Genomic DNA, 20,922 nt, shown 5'->3' with positions numbered 1-20,922 from the left:
TCTGCACTGGGATCACTCTCATCTAAGAAATTCATTAATACCTAAATCCTCACAAATTAATAGAGGGTTAATAAAATATTGGCATAACTAAATTGGTTAAGCATCAATAAAAGAGAGGGAGAAGATAAAAGGACTAGAGCAATTCTTATGTCTGGGCAGATATGTTTTCTGCTTTGGAGCAGGAAGGAACACAGTCTGTAAATGGATACATGGAGAAAGAAAAAAGAGTACAGACATGCTTCCTTAAGACAAATCCTTCATGAGGACTCTGCCCGCACTGAAAACTTTGACATTTCCTTGTCTAGAGAAGCTGAAACCATCTGAGCCTTCTTTGTATTCTCTTTGAGGTAAACAAATTACAACTGTTACATGCTGCTTGCTGTTTTCTCTATAATCATGAAAAATATCGCATTAAAAACATCATAAAGCTGCCCATAAGCCAGATCATAATTATAAGTGTGGATTTGTGGGATTCCTCTCTTCCTTGATCTTTATAACTGCCTTGCTTCTTTGACTGTGACATGCTTTTTCTTTTTGAATGTTTTTAAAGAACTACCTCCTCCTAAAAATAGCTTTAAACGTACTGAAAAACTCAGACCAATGGAATCAACTACAGGACAATAAAAGCATCAGCAGGAAAAACCTTTGAGGAAGTCAAATACCATGTAGGTTACAACTACAAATGATGAGTAAATGAGCAAATGATGAAGAGAACTATCTCAGAATGAGGAATCAGTACACAAAACAAGGTGGAAAGCAGAGACATTAATGACTGATCACCTTGGCTTTAATAGCAGATACAGACAGAAGCTTATGTAACTGCTGATGCTTTTCAGAAAGAGTACAGCAGTAAAGTAAGATGGTCTTTTAAACTCAAGAGGAACCTTACTACTGTGGAATCAGGAGCAAAGGTGACTCTAAGCATAAGTACAGTAAGATCAGTAACATCACCAAGAGAGGTTAGTCCTTCTCAGACATATTTGCTGGAAAATATCTGCCATTAAGAAATCATTTTTTTAAAAAAGAAACCTAACAAAAATCCAACAAAAAAACAACCCACAATTCCAATCATGTAGCCAAGAACCCAATAAACTGGCAGCTTGGTGTATAACCCCCACGAACAAAATCAGCATTTTCAAGTGAATACAATGAGTAATAATAATATTTCCTAATACTCTGCCCTATTAAGTATAACCATAAATCACACAATTATTTTGTTTGCCAAGAGTATGCTGGCTTTCTGTGCTCTTAAAAAAATTAATCTTTAATTTTAGTATTCCGTCCCCCTACAATTTGTCTGTGACTAGATGCTGATTTTTAAGGAATTTACAATTATAAATTTCTAACTTTCAAGAACTTTCTATTTTCTCCCTCCCAAGCATAAGCCAATATTTCAGAAAATATTTGACTTTACTGCAAAACTATGACTTACAAATCCAGTCACCAAAAAATATAAGGAAATCAGAAAAAAATGTAACCTTACTTTTTTAAGCAGAAGCGCCCTTACTAGCACTCAGACCTGTTAAATTAATCATATTTACATCACATCAAAAAAAAAAAAAACCAAAGAAACCTATATGAACTAGAAAACTGTGCATGACACAAGCCTTTGTGAGCATGTGATCTTTTCACATGCTCACAAAGCATTGCTTTCCTTTTCACATGCTCAAAAGTACTTGTTTTCCTTCTCCCCTTGGATAATCTGTTGAGTTACTTTGTCGTGCTTTCCTTTAGCACAGCACTGTCAGCACTGGGAGAGGAGCCATGTCAGACCACAATTCCCCACAACATCCACCAAAATAACGCCTCTGCTCCCTGGTGCTGCCTCTGGGTGGCTGCAGCACAAGTAACAGGAGTGTGCTGATTGAGTACAGCTTGTCCTGCAGCTTCTCTCTGACAGGTCTCTTCCATCACATACTCTCAACAGGGAAGTCCATTACACAATTGAAAACACCAATATTATCTGCACCAGTCATGCCAACAAAGTAAACAAACCTTGTTAACCAAGGTCATTGCATAAACCAGTAGTTCCGTATCAACCCCGTCCTTCTCCTCCAGTATCTCCATGATGTTGGACCATGGCTTGGCTCCTAAAGGAAAAGCAGAAACTTTGGTTATGGTGATCAAAATGTGAAACTACATAAAAAGCTTCTACTTATCCACAAAGTGGCACAAATTGGAATATGTGGCCGGGTGAAAGCTCAAGCAGAAAGATCCAGCTTTGTCTACAGTCTCTCCTGCTCCCCTGAGAGTGAAGTTAATGTAGACAGTGAAAACTACAATCTAGCCCATTGCAGGGATATAAAATATGGCAAGTGGACTCTCTACAAAGGCACCAACTTCTCTCCCTTGTTGATGAAGGGAGCACAGCACACTGTGCTTTGCTAGCACAGAGTGACTGACACCAAAATTCTGAAAATCAGGTGACAGGAATTTTATCCAGCCTATCATAGATTCACACAGGCTTTGATAAATCTTCAGTAGAGATTTATCAAATCTCTACTGTGCTTTGCTTTATGTGCTGTGCTTTCAGTGTGCCTGCTGCTCCTATTTCTAGTGCTATTGCCGAGTTGTGTTGCATTAAGGTAAGGCAGGTTAACAAAACATTGTGGCAGAGAAACAGTTTTCTCAAATTACAGGCTATATGTCTTGGACAAAAGAAATGATCAATGAGGGAAAAGATTTTTGCTGTGGCTCGTTCCCAAAATACTTTAATAGGAAACCCACCTACAGAACTTTCAGATATGATTCTCATTTTTCACTAAGAAAGGTCAAAATTTGTGCTTTTAGTTACTTGCTTGATTCGCATTTACATATTTCTCTGATACCTAAACCCAAACAGTTTAGTGAGTTATTGTGCTAAAAACATCAGGTAAGCAATACACTACCCAGACTCAGCCTCTTGTGTGGAAGGTAGCTTGTAAAACTGTCCTATCTCACTTGATTGAATGGCAAGATGGCTGTATGTACCAAATTTTTATCTAGGAAAACTGAAATAAATAACAAAAGACTGCAATCCAGTGTTTTGTTTAGAGTAAAGTTAAAGGTGAGGAGGATTTATAAATCCAGTCACCAAAAGCAGAGAGCTAACCTTAGCTCTGAGTTACACTCAATTCAACTACACAACATAATTGTGATAGTCTTTCAGTTTCAGAGGGAAACATGCAGAGTATTCCAACAGCCCACATCCCCTGAACACTATATAGCTGATGAGAGTTTGAGTATAATCAGGCAGAAAAATGCAAACATGCCATCACAGCCACGTGTTGCTGACTGATCAGTCACCCCAAGGTCTAAACTCTGTATTATCCTGTAACAACCCTTGCTTATTAAAGATGGTATCAGATAGGTACCCTGCTACACAGACATAAAATCTCTGCTAACCAAGGATCTGCATTTTCAAGGCAATGGCAATGCACTGTGTAGAAAAACCTGTCTAAAAGTGAATGTGCAGACAGCAATATTTCTCCTTTTTTTTCTTCCCCCTCAGACAGACTCTGATCTTTACTACATGGTCAGGGCTTTTTTATCTTAAGCAAAATCAAAGGAGGAAGGGGATTCACTCTCAGATCTCCAGATGTATCTATATGCATTCCTAATTAAATACTAATTCAAATACATGTCTGTAATGAAAATACACTAGACACCTCTTTACCAGATTCTTTATATTGCCAGACATTTTGTGCAGTATATGTTCAAAAGTCATGTGGAACAAATTCACTCAGCTTTCAAATGATATATGATCAGCAGGAATGATATTCTCACTACAAAAATGTTTTCCTGTGGTTTTAATGAAAAAAAAATGAAAAATGGAAGGAAATAGGAAAGAGAAACAAAATGGGGAAACCATGCAAGTCTGACTCACAATAATGCCATTTGGAAAAACAGTGAGTCGATAACAACATATAAACATAATTATTTAATTCACTGAATAATTCAGTGAGAGTCCTTTTTTATTGCAGGCAGGTTCTACTCTTATTGGAACAATCCTGTGGGGGTTTTTTGGGCAGCATCCATGTGTTTGTTTTTTTTTTTTTTTTTTTTTGTTCCCTGAATCTCTCAATAATTCTTCATTATCATAAAATAATAATTTCATGGTCACTTTGCTGTTTTCCTGCAAGGCTGATATATAACATTCTTCTAGCAATGCTGCTATTTTATTTCAGAATACAATTTTTAAAAAATATTGTCAATTGGACACACCTGCTAGTAGCACAGCCCTGTAACAGCTCATCTATCTTTCAAAGGCGTTCTTTTTGCTTCTGCTACTAAACTTCTAAAATCTAGGCTTAAATTCCAAATTCTTCATCTATTCCCTAACTACAGTCAAGAGGAGGCAGTACTATCAATAACTTTGACAGAGCTATTCCAAGTTGTACCAGGTTAAACCTTTCCTTCAAATGTTATTTCCACCATTTTGATCTCAATCTGAACAGCCAAGAAGTGAACGTGGAAATAGCTGTGAGGCCATCTACTACCCACCCAGAACAAGGCAGTTCTGCTGTGGAAGTTTCACCATGAGCTTCCTGCCTTGCTGTCCTTGGGTTAATATTCTTCCACATATATAATGGGAATCTGTAGTTTCCAACCTATGATCCATACAGCATGGGACATACACAGATCCAGCTCAGCTCCCCCTTTCAGAGCTCCCCCTTCCAGAGCCTGTGCAGTCCAGCATGCTTAAAGTGAAAAGAGACCTGTTCAGATAAAGATCATAATGAGGAAAACTGCATTTGAAAATAAAGGTTTCATCTTGTACACATTGGAGTAGCTCTGCCAAAGTCATTGATAGTACTGCCTCCTCTTGATTCTAGTTAGGGAACAGGTGAATGTCTTCCTTCACCAGATCCTGATGTAGAAAAATGATGATCTAGAAGATTGATGATATAGAATCCAGTGATTTTTCTGGGACCAGATGGGTAAGACTTTGTGGCAAAATCAATGAGAGTGATGAAACAGGCTCAGTGAAGTGAAGTGAAGCACCAGAGATTGAGTTTTGTGTGTTTTCCTGCCTCCTAACGGGTAAAATGAGAACTGCTTGACTGCCCTTTAGGGGCTTGTCACTTGGAAGAGCTCTTTGTCACAGCTATTCTGACAGGGAGGCTGCAGTATCAACTCTGATGCTACTTGCAGGGTTATGAGTAACCATGTATGATGTATAGACAAAGAACAATGAGTCTGCAACCAATAAGCAAATATTAAATTAATTCAGTATATTTTCAGAATGACATTGCCCATTGTTTTAAGTCCCAGTCTTTTCTCAGTTTTCTCTTTGAATGCTTTTACATATTTATTTGAATGTTTTTGTTCATGTCATACACAAAACCTTGACACTAGAACTACAAAACAGGTGCACAGTTTGTATAAAGCATGAAATATCGTGCACGAGGGCAGAATCATGCCTGAGAACTGCCACCAGCTTAGAGAGTGTCTGTCTCCAGCAGCTATAGGCTGGAAAGGTAGTTATACTTTCGTAAAGACCTTGATATCTTGTACTTCTGACTATTTATATTTGAATTAACTTATATCTTTCCATCGTACCTACAGTGTGTGAGTTAATTTAGTGGAATCTAACCGTGAATGAAATTGCAGGAAAAGCAAAGAACAGATAATGAGGGCCATTTGGCTCTCATCTCTATGCTAAAATATGATTGTGATAAAGAAGCCCTAGACAGCAGAGTACAGTGCCAGCTCCACTTCCCAGAGCCTTTGCAATCTTATGCTTAAACTGAAAAGAGACCAAATTCCTCTGGAGTTCTGAAACAAAAAGCATGGGAGAAGGGAGGAGCTAAATGGAATTGCAAGGAGAAGCTAATTCCTATATGACAAGGGCCATGCAGTTACTCATTCATGGTCTGCTTGTACCTCAGAGTAAAGGCAGTACTTCCATGGATCTCTGCACTCCAGTTTGCATATGGATGTATTCACACATAGAAACCACAGCTGGGATCATTTTGAAACCAGGCTGAGTTAATGTGGGGTTCTAGAAGTTAATCATGTGTGCTACACATGTTGAAGAATTATGTCATATCTCATCACCTTGTATGTACATGAAACATCGAACTTTTATCAAAGCAGTGCTGAACTTAATTACATACCTGCAAGATTTATGACAGTGGTTCAAGAAAAGGCCTATTGCTTTTTTCTCTTTTCTGCTTTGTTTCATCAGTCATTAAAAGCAGGTACTTCTCATTTATAGGCCACTAATTTAACACTATAAATTAAAACACAGCATATGCACATCTAAAAGCGAAGGGCTTTGATATTGTACCCCACAGCATTCTTCTGGAGAAACTGGCTGCTCATGGCTTGGGTGGGTGCACTGTTCACTGGGTAGAAAACTGACTGGATGGCTGGCCTAGAGAGTGGTAGTGCCTGGAGTTCAGTTTAGCTGGCAGATGATCACTCTTAGGGTCCCCCAGGCCTCAGTGTTGGGGCCACTCCTGTTTAATATTGTTATCAATGACCTGGATGAGGGGACTGAGGGCACCCCCAAGTCAGTTTGCAGGTGACACCAAGTTAGATGGGAGTGTTGATCTGCCGAAGGGCAACAAATCTCTTCAGGGGAATCTGGACAGGGAGGATCAACGGGACAAAGCCAGTTGTATGACAATCAGCAAGGTTCTGGTACTTGGGTCACAACAGCCCCGTTCAGCGCTGGGGAAGAGCAACTGGAAAACAGCCTGTCAGAAGAGGACTTGGGAGTGCTGGTCCACAGCAGCTGAACATGAGCCAGCATGTGCCAAGTGGCCAAGAAGGCCAATGGCATCCTAGCCTGTGTCAGGAATAGTGTGGAGAGCAGCAGCAGGGAAGTTATTGTCTCTTTGTACTTGGCACTGGTGAGGCCTCCTCTTGAATCCTGTGTTTGGTTTTGGGCCCCTCACTTCAAGGAGGACATTGAGGTGCTGAAGAGTGTCCAGAGAAAGGCAACAAAGATGGTGCAGGGTCTGGAGCACAAGCCTTATGAGGAGTGACTGAAGGAGCTGGGGTTCTTTAGCATGGAGAAAAGGAGGCTCAGGGGAACCTTACTTCTCCCTACAACTCCTGAAAGGAGGCTGTAGCCAGGTGGGGGTTGTCCTCTTTTCCTGCTTAACAAATGACAGGATGAGAGGAAATTACCCCAGGTTGCATCAAGGAAGGTTTAGGTCGGATATTAGGAAGAATTTTTTTCACCAAAGGGGTTATCAGGCTCTGGAACAGGCTACCCAGGGAAGTGGTGGAGTCACCATCTCCAGAGGTATTTAAAAGACATGCAGATGCAGCACTGAGGGACATGGTTTAGTGAGGAACTTGGCAGTGCTGTGTTAATGGTTTGACTCAGTGGTCTTAAAACTCTTTTCCAACCAAAATGACTCTGTGATTCTATTATATTGATGACCTAAAAAGGGAACTAAATATAAAACCAGAAACAAAAATCTCTTAAGGAGCTAAGAACAACTGCTTAATGAAAATAATTTTAAAAAATAGGAAAAAGGAAAAACTGGGTATTTGGGTTAAGGTATTTGCAAGAGTTCATAAAATAATCCACTAAAGCACAGGTATGAGAATTCCTGTAAAACCTCTCATTATGCTCTTAACATATGCTCATCTAACAACATGCATCAGTTTTTTCAAGTCTTGTGTTGTTACTTAAGTTGTGTTATTACTTTGGAGCATTTAAATGATTGCCTAAGACTGCTTTACAGACAGAGAAGGGAATAGTTTGTTTCTCCTTTTTCTTTAATAATGAATTTACTAGCATGTTAGGAGATATAGAGCATTTTGAACTCATTGAGAATATCAGCGGGCTCAAAAAGCTGATGAAATATTAAGAATGACTGACAAAAGGAGTCACAGTGCTCACAGGTACATGAATATTATAATCATATTTATGCTTATGGCATTGTAAGGTTTATGCTTTTAATTTAAAACAGAAAGCCAACTGGCAGAATTTGCTGTTTGGAATTGCCCCTGCCTGCTTCCTTGCTATAAGAGATAATTTGGGTTTTTTCTTTTCAACCCATTCTGATAACTGAAAGCAAAATCTGGCATCTTTTTCCTATTTCTGGCACCACCTTTCTCCCTAGCCCCCAACATTTTCTTGTTTCACTTTTACCATATCAAGTCTCTCAGATAAGCTGAGTATGGAGGCAGTTGCTCCACAGAGGGAAGCTCGCTTTCAACCTCCATGTTTGAGACCACAACAATGGATCTCCTAACCTCAAAAACTCTCCTTGAGGCAAAGGAATGTTTTGCATCAAGAGAGAATGCCCCAGGAGCTTAGTGATGGCTTTGTGGGAAGAACAAGAAAGAACCATTTTTGTTCTATTTATTTGTAAAAAATACAGTATACATATTCAAGTATTTTTCATGAGCATGAAGGGTAACAGATTTCATAGTATAATATCTGCTCAAGGGCTTTATTTTAATGTAACAACAGATGGTTTTGCTTTTAGTATAAAGCCTGTACTATTACTGACCTCGTCTTTCTCTTCAAAGGGATTACACTGATTAGATATCATTTTCTCTTCTAAATCAGACTGCTGCTTCCCAGAAGGAAGTGGAAAGATGGTCTTGCCCAAAGGAGCCTCTGAGTCGGAAGATATGGGGGGGGGGGGGGGGGTTACTTAGCATGTGGGTGCAGGGAAAGGGCAATGACTCTGGCACCCCAGGAGGTAATGGAGTTCTTCAGTTTTCTCTCTTCACTTTCCCATTACAATTAATTCTTCAAACAACCTTAGATTATATGAATACTTAAAAAATGCTTTTAAGAAATAAAAGGTATGTTGGACAAAGCAGGCATCAATGACAGCAACTCTAGGACCACTGAAAGCAGTGATGAAATGCTACCTTGATCTCAGCAGTGCAGGGATGTTGCAACCCCCTGGTAAGGCTACTCACCTCTCTTTTCATCCACTGTGGATACTGCCTGGATCAAAAGTGGGGCGTTGGACTCTGTGTACTCCACAAACACCAGCAGCAGCTTCAGTGCTGTCTTTACCACCAGGCGAAACTGGAAGAAAAGAGTGCGACTTGTCATTCTCCAAACCGCAGCATTCCCAGCTGTGGGAAATGACACTGGGCAAGAGGCAAGCCCAGCAGTCCACATCTGGTAGTAACACACAAACAGAAGAGATTAAACTGGGACAGCACTGAAAAAATGGAAGGTAAACAGCTGGCTGAGAATTTCATTCATTGGACAGTGCTCTCCTAGGGAATCCCCAGTAATCAATGAATGCAAATGAAAGCTTAATACTGCCACAAGTAACAAAAGGGTGAACATCCCACCTCTGCATATTCCCAACACTGTTGCCCAAAGCTTGATGTATACAGAACTTACTGAGCTAACAAAGCATTTATTTCTTCACTTCTCAACACATTTATTTCCTCCTTCTCCTCTGGGACTTTAATCCTGCCAAAATGCTGTATTATGGGATGATTTCCTCCTTATGATTTCTTCTCTTCTTATAATGCTACTGTTTAATCCCTAAATTATTAAATAGATTGATGTTCACTATTAAACACAACTTGGGAGGAAGTGTGTTTAATCTCCAACTATCCCACCCTGTCACAAAATGTGTGATTTACTGGAACTGAGCATTCTGCCTACAAGTTCTCAAACTCAGGTTTTTGTACATCCTTAGGAGGGAGTGTTCATCAAAGACTCGGCATTGGTAAAGTTCAATAGTCAAACTCTATCAGTTTCACCTCAGAGCTCCCCCTTCCAGGGACTAAAAGAGCTGAGAAGGAATTTTTAGGGATAAGCAAGTATGATGACTCGGCATGATCAGGTATGCGAAAAAACAACTTTTTACTTGAGAGGAGGATTTTTTAATAGGCAGGGCTCTGCATACTAAGAGGGCTTTTACTGCAGGAAATGATACTGGTTCAAATTTGCTATTTTTTTCAATCTCAATAATGGATTACCATACAGTTTCTGTCAATATTGACTAATTCCCATTTCCAATTTTTTTTTCAAGTCCTCTTCACACAAATCCTAAGAAGCAAAAAAATCATTATTAATAATTTCATAGATGTACACATGGTCACAAGACAGTGACTGTGTCTTCTAAAAAAGACTGCAAGTGCAACGGGCATAGACTCCAGCGGCTGTGCTCACAAAGTCACTCATGGAGATGTACTAGAGCTCTGTCATGGTTTGAGCCTGGCACAGAGCCAGTGCCCCCCATGAAAATGCCCTCACCCTGGTGTCTGCTGTGAGATGTGACCAGGAATAAGCAAAACAGGCTTTAGCTTAAACATAAAGAACACTTTATTACCTAAACTACAGGAAAATAGGGAAAAACTATAAGGAAAAGAAAAAAAATTGAAAACCTTACAAAAACCACTTTCCTCCTCCCCACTACCTGACTTTCCCAATCCGATACATTCTCCCAAAACACCAACTGCTCAGCCTGGCACGACACTTTAGTATACTCAAACTTCAGTTCATGAAGAGGAAAGGAGTCCTTCTTGTTCCATAGGCTTCCCCTGGAAACACACTGAAACCTCGTGTGCTTCCCTGTCACTTCGGCACCGCCCGGAAAAAGTCCTTTTGCCGCTTGTGACATCTTCCTTCCATGCCCAGTGCTCTCACCACTGATGCATGGACCAGAGCTGCTTTTAGGGTTGTCTTTCAAGGATGCCTTGTCTCACTCCAAAAAGGCACAGTCTCTGCTTTGGGACATCTGTCCCCCCCATATTTTTCCAACCCCCTGGGGCCGGGGGGTCCTCACGAATGAACCCTCCTGGTTCTGAGCCACTGCTTCCCCCTAAGTGCAGTCTCTGTGTCACAGGAACAGAGTCCATGGCCACAAGAAAAGTCCAGCCAAAAGGCCACTCCAAATCATCTCCCCCCATTCAATCATCTCCACGTTCTTCGGGCCAGGTCCTTGTCTCATCTCATCTCTTATCTCCCTTCTTATTCAGCTTCGAGGAGGATTAGCATTTTTGCAAGGCCCCAATCATGAAAGAAAGAAGTTAAAACTTTCAGTCTCTGTCCCGGAGCTGGGGCACTCCCACACACGCTGCCGCTCCGGCCGGGCACTCTTCCCCCCCCGCTTCTCCTCCTGGGCCGGCTGCTATCACATTCGGTGTCGCCGGCTCTCTCTCTCTCTCCCTCCTGGGGGGGGGAATGGCTGCCCGAGGGCTGACTCCCTGGGGTCTTCCACCCTTCCATCCTCGAGGCCTCCTCACCTCCCATCTCTGTCCAGGCCCAGGGCCTACCACGTGGCTGCCCCTCCCCCGCCCAGCAGCAGCGGCTGGGCGGGGGAGAGATCTGACCTCTTCGCCGCGACGTCCCAAGAGAGCCTGCCAGGGCCAGTGCCCTGCTTTTTAACCCCTGTGTATTCTCGGAGGTGTGTCCAAACCCCACTGGCTACACCAGGTGCCAGTCTCAAACTCAAAACCTTCATTGGTTTGACCACAGCTTCCCAGAATTCCCACTTCTTCCTGGTCAAACCACCACAGCTCACTTGAAGGTAATGAACAAAAATGCAGCTTTGCTGCTGTTAACACACTGTTAGTGTCAACAGTGATGCCAGCTATTTGCCTAGTTTCTTGGGGTTTACCCACTAACATAGAAGTGAGCTTAATGCCTCCACTGGCACTACTAGCAATGAAAAATATTCTGCTGTTGAATCTAGGCTTTTTCCAGGCTTTATGTGCTGTCAAATGGTTGAATTTTAGGGGTGACAGCCAGGAAACCCCAGTGACAAACCTGACCAGGTCCCTTAAGACCTTTGGTTAGTCTAATTAGCAGTTGTACTGCTGCAGTGATACTTCATAGATACATGAGGTGGTCAAAGGAAATTGAAACCTGACAACACAACAAATCACTTCCCCACACTTGCACTGTACATCCATGTATTTGCCTGTCAGGCCAATACCATGGAGTTGCTGGTCTGCAGTGACATTTCTCTTAGGAATCAAGTTCAATTGTTTAATAAGCACACTGAAAGAATTTCCAAAAAGTCATCACTTTTTTGTGAAGTTACTTTGTAAACAGGAGTTATACCAGACTACTATAAACTATTCCAGCATTAACATACTTCTCAGACAACCATTTACATACTACCTACTAATCTGATTAGGGTTTTTTATCCTTGAAAAGGAAAGCTTATATATTAATTTTGATGGTTCTTAAAGCCTCCACTCTCAGCCATGAGGTGACAATGGGATGAATTCTCACGAAAGTGATGCATGGCAAAGTTTCCATATGTCTCCATTTGAAAGCAATCAGGGGGACACACCAGGCTTTAGTCTATTTTTGCAAATCTTCTTCCAGGAAGAAGAACCTTTGGCAGTACCTTTGCTCAGACTGTTGCCTGCAGGCCATGGCAGCTACTGCAATGAGGAGCTGGTCCCTCTGCACCTGCCATGCTGCAAACCCTGAGCAGCCTCAGGGCAGCCCACTGCACTTGCACCAGACCAAGGCTCAAACTGGCTGATTTCAGGTGCTATCTGCAGGTATCAGCAGGTATCAGCTTCCTGTGCTTAACAAGCTAACAGATGGTTTGTAAGGAGTAAATGCCACTCAGAAGCAGTCCTGGAGAAAAGGAGCAATTTGGAAAGCTATGTTTTGCTTACCATTTAGGTCCTAGAAGGAGACTCTAAATTCAGATTGTCAATCTGCAAATTTCAGGGCTTATCCAGCTCCTCACACAAGAGTTAACCAGCCCTGGAAGTGGATGCACTTTCCACTGAAGGTGCATACCATGGCTGCTTTCTTCTTGCACCACCACAAACACTAGCTTTGAGAAAACCTGCATTTAAAACGATGCTATTTCCTGCTTAACAGAAAATGGCATTTGGTACCCCTGTGGGCACTTTTAAGCCTGCCTGCTGCTCTGGACACTTTGGTCAAGGACAAAAGCAAAACACTGCAGTCCTAGACAAAGCTGCACAATGCCCATACTGAAGACTTACCTAGCTATCCATGACCCACACAGTCTTTGTGCTCATCCTGCAGTGCTTTTCTAAACTGCAGTAACAGTGATTCCTGACAGGAGCAGGCAGTCATTGAGCAGCTGCACTGCCCCAGGAAACTGAATTTTCAGCCAGCCAAAGCCCCTCTGAGACCTCTGATAGCCTTGTCACACCCAGACACAAAAACAGTCCAGAGCCTGACATACTCACACTTAAACCAGCTCTTATTATCCACTGTGGCACCAAGAAGTCTCTGAAAGGTTTGTTCAGGGATACCTGCAGGACCCATGTGAAGCACAAGGAATTTATTTAATGTGGCCTCCCATATGCTGTCCAATCTGTTAAATGTTCCCTTTGTGACCACCTGTGGGCCTGAAGTTCCCATTTGTGAGTAACTATTTGACTGCCAAAGATCCTCACAGCTTCCTGTGTGAGTTCTAAAATGTGTTTGCAGGACATACCTTTTCAATTAATTATATAGCTACATTGCAAATAAAATAACAATCTCAAAATTGGAAGATTGCTATACAGGAAAAAACAGCAGGTGTTCACTGATTTTCTTGCTTCCTTTTGCAAAGTTCATGGGATTTTTTGCCAGTCACCATAATTTCATTTCACATGATTTACCCAGGTGGCACAGCAATGGGAGCAATAGAAACATGTTTCATATTCCATTCACAAGCAGGTGAATCACTAATAATGTGAACCGCTGTTAAAAACTAAATGAAAACTTTTAAGACTGTTTGTGGGATTTTTTCCTGCTACTCATTTACTATTGAAGAGGGGAACAACTGCTTTCTGAATCTGCTTCAATAGTCACAGTTTTGTTAAAACCCACGGGCCAATCACACTTCTACTTCAAATAGGACTAGAAAGGGAACAAAGAAATAGATATGCTAGTTCAAAATAAGTCCTGTTACTATCACTCTGCAAACATTGGTTGTTCTAACTAAATCAAAAATTCCATTTAAATATTTCTGCTTAGTTAAAAAGGAAGGCTCACTGAGACAATATGCATACTTGCTGGCTTGGTAAAACAATTTTTTAACAGTTCTGAGATTAAATCAGGATTCTTGAATATCCAAACAGTGAAGCATCAGAACTTCTATTAAGCTAGAAAATAAAGTTCATGTTGTATTTTTGTATCATGTGCAAGTCAATTTATAGAGAGGAAATGATGTTAGCATCTTCTGGCTAAAGATAAGAACAAGCCAGCAACACAAAAGGAAGAAGAAAAATTATAAACCTTTTCCCTCTGACTCGCTTTACCTTATACAGTGCAGTTTGGCAATCCCTTTCTCTTTTATCTTTTTATATTTAGACAATTACAGACTCAGACAGGGATACCACACAACAGGCTGCAAAATTCATGTCTCATGGAAGGGCTTATCACAGTTGTTAATCACTTGTCTGGAAAGGCTTTAACCTTTACAAGGAATGTTGTCACAAAGTTCATTGACTTAGAGACCAAAGCAATATTTGTAGAGTTCAGATTGAAACATTCCGGATTCAATTATTTCTCCTTTTATAAAGGAAGAAAGTAAAAAGGAAATTGAATAAAAATATTTTACTTGGGGACATGTAGCTACTTCGGATTTACGCTATTCAAATTTAAAGGAGAAATAGGCATTGAATTTTTAAATAAATATTTACTACGGTCAAATCCTCTGAAACCTAATCCAAGTGCAGACTTGGATTTACTGTAGGTCAGCTACTCATCCTTTTTGTAGGATACAGCCAGGCAGAGCTGCAGCTAAAGAAACACCCAGTACAACCAGTACAGCCTGGCTGGGAGAGGTGCACTGGGAAGCTGGAATCCCTTGCATGGGGTGCAAAGATGCCCCCAACTTCAGGTCTAGTGCTGCAGGAAGAGCCCATTGGCATCCCACCAGCATCTGCAATTCTACTCCATTTCATGTTTTGCAAGGGAATAAAATCACTTCTGTTCACAAAAGGAGGAAAGATCTTCCTGGAATTGAAGGTTTTATATATATATATATCTATCTATACATATAAATTAATACATTATATAAAAATATATATAGTGTATCTATATAAAGCCACTATTTATTATAATAAGCAACAAATATACAAAATAAATATTAATATAATAAGGTAATATGATGATAATATATTGTTTTCCTTTGTAATAATCAAAAAAAGGAAATATAAATAGTGAGCTTGAGAGAATCTCAGAGTAATAATTTAAGTTGAAATGGCCCTGATAAGATTTTCCTTTTTATCTTAGGTGAAAAATCCAGTTCCTTTCCTCATATAGCATGACGTGCTCTGCCCCATCTGACCATCATGGTTAGCCTCACTGCACTTGCTCCAGTAGATAAATATCTATCTCATACTGAGGAGCCCAACACTGGACTCCTGAACTCCTGATGCTGCCTTATCAGCATTAAAGAGGGAGAGGCACTTCCTTCACCTCAGTGGCTGCGCTCCCCTCAGCCCACCCTGGGATGTGTTTGACCTTCATTCACACAAAGGCACACCATTAACGCCTGCTCCAATTCATATTCTCTTATTCAGGATAAATACACAGACTAAAATAGTGTGATGCTTAAAGAGACACCTGTAATTTTCCCAGCTTTTAAGAAGAGAAGGGGTAAAGGCTTTAAACTGAAAGATATCATAGTTATACATAAAGAAAAATTCCTCACTGTGAGGGTAGTGAGGCACTGAAACAGGTTGCCCAGAGAGGTTGTGAATGATCCTTTCCTGGAAGTTTTCAGGGCCAGGTTTGATAGGGATTTGAGTAAACTGGTCTAGTGGAAGTAAACCCAATAGCAGAGGAGTTGGAACTATGTGATCTTTAAGGCTCCTTCCAACCCAAACCATTCTATTGTGTGATTTTATGACATCCCACTATTTTTTAAATTAATATTAAATTTTCTGAAATCTCTGCAACAATGTTATTTCAGTATTTCACATGCTGTCCTCCCATATTTACTTAAAAGAATGCCTCTGCTGCATCCAACATCTTAGTGAACCTTTCCCACATCTGCACTGCAGAAAGCCAACCAAGAGCTCCAGCACTGAGTGCATAAGCAGGAAGAGCCACCTCTGTCTCAGAAGCGTGCAGGGCTGGCCAAACATCAGAAAGAGCTTTAACAGCTACAGCAAGAGCTTTGGAAATATGAGTGCTTACATAACCCAGACAAAATTGGGGCTTGAGGGGCCAAACAAGCAAGGGGAAAGACATTAGAGGGTAAAACATTTGAAGCTCCCTAATCCTAGGATTTGCGAATGCCTTACAGAACATAGAAACAACCCAAATTCTTTCTAGTTTCTCTCTTGTCCAAAACTGACATTTGAGGCCAGTTACTTCAGGCCAAAAACAGGTGACAAGTCTATTTAGTAATTCAGTTCCTTTTTATTCATAGTTCCTGAAGGCAGGAATGATCAAAAGAATGAGATCCTTCTGTGTCACCTATGCCAAGAACTTCCAATCACCCTTATTTTCCATCAGAACTTCAAAGCGGCATCTTTAAAGATGGAAAATTAGAAATTCAAATGACCTACAGAATACCAAACAAAACTTTGTAAATGAGTGTAATCTTCCTTTATCAGAAGGAAGAAAGAATACATATGTGCTAGGGCCCTGAAAGCTGCTTGATGGATCACAATGAACAGGTGCCAATTCCCACACTTGCTTTTCAGAGATGCAGCATCTGCCCAAGTCACAGGGTGTGCACAGCACAGGGAGGATCACAAAGCTGGGAGGCAAAAGTAAAATACAGTGTGCACAAAGCACGTGAATAACCCAAATTCTAGAATAAATACATATACAGTAAATACAGTGTGCACAAAGCATGTGAATAACCCAAATTCTAGAATAAATACATATATAGTAAATACAGTGTGCACAAAGCATGTGCATAACCCTCATTCTAGAATAAATACATATACAGTTAAATACAGTGTGCACAAAGCATGTGAATAACCCACACTCTAGCTACTGAATACTGTGAACACCTAGGCATTTTATATCATTAGGGATTTAACTATTAAAAAATCTGTGGTTCTGTGGGCTGATTTACCAATAGAACAAATAGGAATGCATGAGATGCCATATCTATATTTTAAGCAATATTTATAAGTTTTATATTAAAACAATGCCAGATTGCATTTTAATATTCAGCCACTTTTGCTCAAATCTTCAAAGAGGGATGCTTAAATAAGGCAAACGAACTGTTGCTAAGGGCTTTGCTAGCTCAGGACTGAAGCTGTGAAGGGAATTAGATAGAGTTGAAAACCCCTATAAGCTTAGATGCAAGATGGTCCAAAACCATCAGTTAAACAACAGTCATTTTATTCTGAATGTTCCTTTAAGTTTTTTTCCTCCACAGAATGTGTAATGTTAGGAATGGCAGAGAAATAAATGCATTTACTATTCTGAAAATGAAATTTCTCAAAACTTTGCAAACATACTGGGTAATGATTACATGTTCTGCACACTGTTACATATGTGGTGTGTATCTGTCATTTATCTGTGCTGAGACTTCTGACATGAAGAGAAGAAGGTCATTAAAAATAAATTCATCTGGCCTACCAACAAAACACAGGGATGAGCAAATAGTGATTAGTGAATGGTCAACAAGGGAAAAAAAAGAGGCTCATGCCTGGAAATTACTACGTACACCATCAATCATGGTCCAGAAGAAGGGGGAAATACAAAAAAAACATCTGTACACAGAAGAAGGCAACTCATACAACAAATCAAAGCCTACTGCAGGTCAAAGTGGCACTCAGATGAATACATGCAGTTCTGATGGGAGCTTTGAAAGAATATGTTTGGGGTAGAAATCAGCCCTGTGTTAAGTCACTCCTAATGAACCACCGATGTAGCTGCATTTCTCTTGCACCAATTGCCACATCAGACAGACATTGTTTGATTAAACCTGAGGCTGCAGTGTTTGGAACAAGACGTGAGATGCTACAGGGTTTTTTTGGGTATTTCCCTCTCCTCCTTTTGGACTATCAATGACAATCTTGAAGAGGCGAGGAAGTGATTTTCTGCTCCCATAAAGTAGTCTAAAATGACTTTTTTTTGTTTTTGTTTTATGACAGGATAAATGAAAGACCATTCACAGCTCTCCAGGACAACACACAAAATGAGAGGAATCTCATTGTGCTTTTCCCCCCTACAACCAGGCCAATCCCCCAGTGTATCCCACAAGAACTATTCATTGTGTAAAAATCACATGTAATTATTGAGCTAGAAAGGAGGACAGGGGAGGACTTGGAGATTATAGGACATAAAAGGATTAAACTTCTTTACCCTCAGGTGACTTCTGAGCTGGTGTCCTTGCACCTTTGTCAGGGGCCCAACCACAGGCCTATTAGGTGTTACACAGTTTTAAATGCCTTTCTATTTGGCTTTTTCAGATATTGCTGAAACAAAAGGGTTTGGTTTCAATTAAAGTTTTAGTTTTTTCCATTGCAAAACACAAACCAAAAAAATTTCACTGGAAATTTGCCATCAGCCTGTGTCCAGACTAGGAATTATGCTTCGCTTGTAAAGATTTACACTCAGATTTAATTTTCTTTCTCTCTTTAAATAGTGCAGTTTCATTGTATCATCTGTTGATTCTTTTATTAACCATTCCCAAACACTGGGACCTTTTAGGACTCCAGGAAAATAAACACTATCAGTACCTCTAGCCCTGTCTTCTCTGTCTGGATAAAGATTGTGATTGAATTATCTTAAATAAGGTATAAAACACTTAGCTTGAGAGAAACCACAGCAACATGAGAACCAATTTCTGGTTAGACTCATGCTTGTGTGTAACATGCTATCAAACATGATAAGGAACAGACCTCTTTATTCTCTTTTTGTCTTCTACAAACATGAACCTTATTTATGTCTAGCCTCAGTTTTCTAGCATTTTCCTGTTATGGATCATAGAGCAAGATGGTCTAGTAAAGTCTTTTCCTTTCATTAGATAGCAAAATCTCTGTTGGGTACATGCTAAACTAGCTTTATGCAAAAGCAACAGCAACAATATATTATGATATGAATAATGTCATTCTAACACAACTTAGCATCTGGAAACATACTGCCTGACTAGGCCATTTTTGGAAGTTCCAGCAAATCCATGACCCTAAAGTCTGTAACTCACAGTCAGACCTGATGGGTCTTTACGAATTAGTCATATGTCAATTAAATAAAATGCATGCTTCTGATCAGCAGAATAAATTAAAGATTGAACACTACCCTGATGATATGTTCAGCAATAGATGCAATAATGACATTTCATATTTTGGTAACAGTAAGGTAAGTAGATAATAAACAACAAGATTTGAAGCCATGCAGCATCAGAATTCCATATTAGAAATGAGTTTGCAAATTGAAATGGATCACAAGAATGGGTTTTGTGCGCCTGCATAGGGGAAATATGATTAAGGCCATTTGGCATGTCTTTTTTTTTTTTTCTTATTACTGAGGAGTTACATGCAGAGCTTTCCCACCAGCCCCCTAAATTGATGTATGATTTTAGCCTTGAACTGTGCTGTCCTCAGCAGATGGTCATTGGGCTGAACCTCTGGCAACCGGAAAGGTTTGAGAGATTGGCAGTTTCAGCAACTTCTTTTCCTTGGGCAGGGCCAAGTTGATATTTCCTTAACTGTGTTACAAAAAAAATGGGAGAGGAAAAGAGTTTTTATTAACTTAATTGCAGATAGGACTTTATCTTCACTGCCTACTCTGAAATCCCTTTCATATCACACTCCTTTAGCATTTGTTATACTGCTGAATGACATCTCTGTTTGACAAAACATGTGATACAATACAAAGTCACCTTACTCAAGACAAAAGGCAATTAATTTTAAAGAGAGAAGGGATTCAATAACCTATTACTAAGGTATCTCATGCAAAGCATGTAAGCATCTGAAAGTCATCTACAATTAATCAAGTAATGCAACAGTTCTGTGATGCATGCTGTGTTTGATCACATTTTATGTCCAGAAAAGATGAAGTACTGTACATTTAAAAGGCAAACAGAAGATCTAACATTGCATCTTATTTCTTCTTTTAAGCCTCCAAGTAAATATTTGACTAATGTGTGTTTTCAGAAATATTTTAAATTCTGAATTAAGTATTTAGATTTAAGATCAAAAAGTGACTAGAAATTATGTAGAAGGAAGTTCATTTGCTCCACATCAATTTTCCATAGCAAACTATTTTCTTCCAAGACCCACTCTCTATCATTTGATTTATATAGCTGGTGACCAGAAATTTCCTCATGACAGCAGCAGAGAGGACTTCACAATCTTCATTATATTTGATATGGGAACTGTGTACAAAACAGAATATTAAAACTCTAATATCTTCAGGATGTTAACTTTCCTCCTGGCCAAAGCAGAGTGGCTCAAGTAGAGCTCAGAGGTCACCCTGTCCCTGATTGCGAAAGCCATCACCAATAAAATGAATGAATTATGGTCAAAGTCAGAGGAAAACAGAAATAACAGAACTATTAGGGTATCTTCTCTCGGACCCTCTTGAAAAATTAAACCCATTGAAACACACAACAGCCATGAGGAGCACAGCACTGTCACCCTTGTTTCCTTAGGCAGCTCTGCTGTCCCTCTCACTGCCTACTTCTGGACTCTCTCCTGTAACTATGGGATCTATCTGCCCACTGCTCTGCCACACTTGGCTGTAATGGAGTTATGTTACAACTCAAATTGAAAAAGGCATTTCAAAAGACCCCAAGTTGGTAATCTCATAAGAGAAAAGGAAGTTTCCAGTCATTTTGAAAGGGACACAGCTAGAAACTTCGTTCTCCGTCCTCAGCCTTACACCAGCCATGCTGCAGGCTGCCATTTGCACAAAAGACCGCAGGCATGGAACACACAGCAGGACTGAGCCTCCAAGAGCATGTGGGATGGCAAGGAAGAAGCAAGAAAGAAAGAAAACAAAGATAACAAATTGCTTCATTAGTTCTACTGCTTATGAAACAACTTGCTAGAATTAGTGGCCTTGGAAATGTCCTGTTTAAATAATAT

General features: G+C 40.1%; 1 protein-coding gene across 10 annotated transcripts in view; it reads right to left on the bottom strand.

Annotated features, from left to right (window-relative positions):
• The window catches only part of FHOD3 (formin homology 2 domain containing 3), a 378,395-nt gene that overhangs the window by 115,093 nt on the left and 242,380 nt on the right, over positions 1 to 20,922 (bottom strand). For all 10 annotated transcript variants that reach the window (XM_064705593.1, XM_064705583.1, XM_064705585.1 and 7 more), the window contains exons 7-8: positions 8,881 to 8,992; positions 1,996 to 2,090 (exon numbers count right to left, since the gene is read on the bottom strand). In XM_064705593.1, the coding sequence (XP_064561663.1) occupies positions 1,996 to 2,090; positions 8,881 to 8,992 (207 nt within the window). The remainder of the gene's footprint in view (positions 1 to 1,995; positions 2,091 to 8,880; positions 8,993 to 20,922) is intronic.

This window comes from Zonotrichia leucophrys, chromosome 2 (genome assembly GCF_028769735.1).
Source record: "Zonotrichia leucophrys gambelii isolate GWCS_2022_RI chromosome 2, RI_Zleu_2.0, whole genome shotgun sequence".
Lineage (NCBI taxonomy): Eukaryota > Metazoa > Chordata > Aves > Passeriformes > Passerellidae > Zonotrichia > Zonotrichia leucophrys.
Note: the sequence above shows the minus strand (reverse complement) of the source record. Positions and strands in the feature narration are given on the sequence as shown.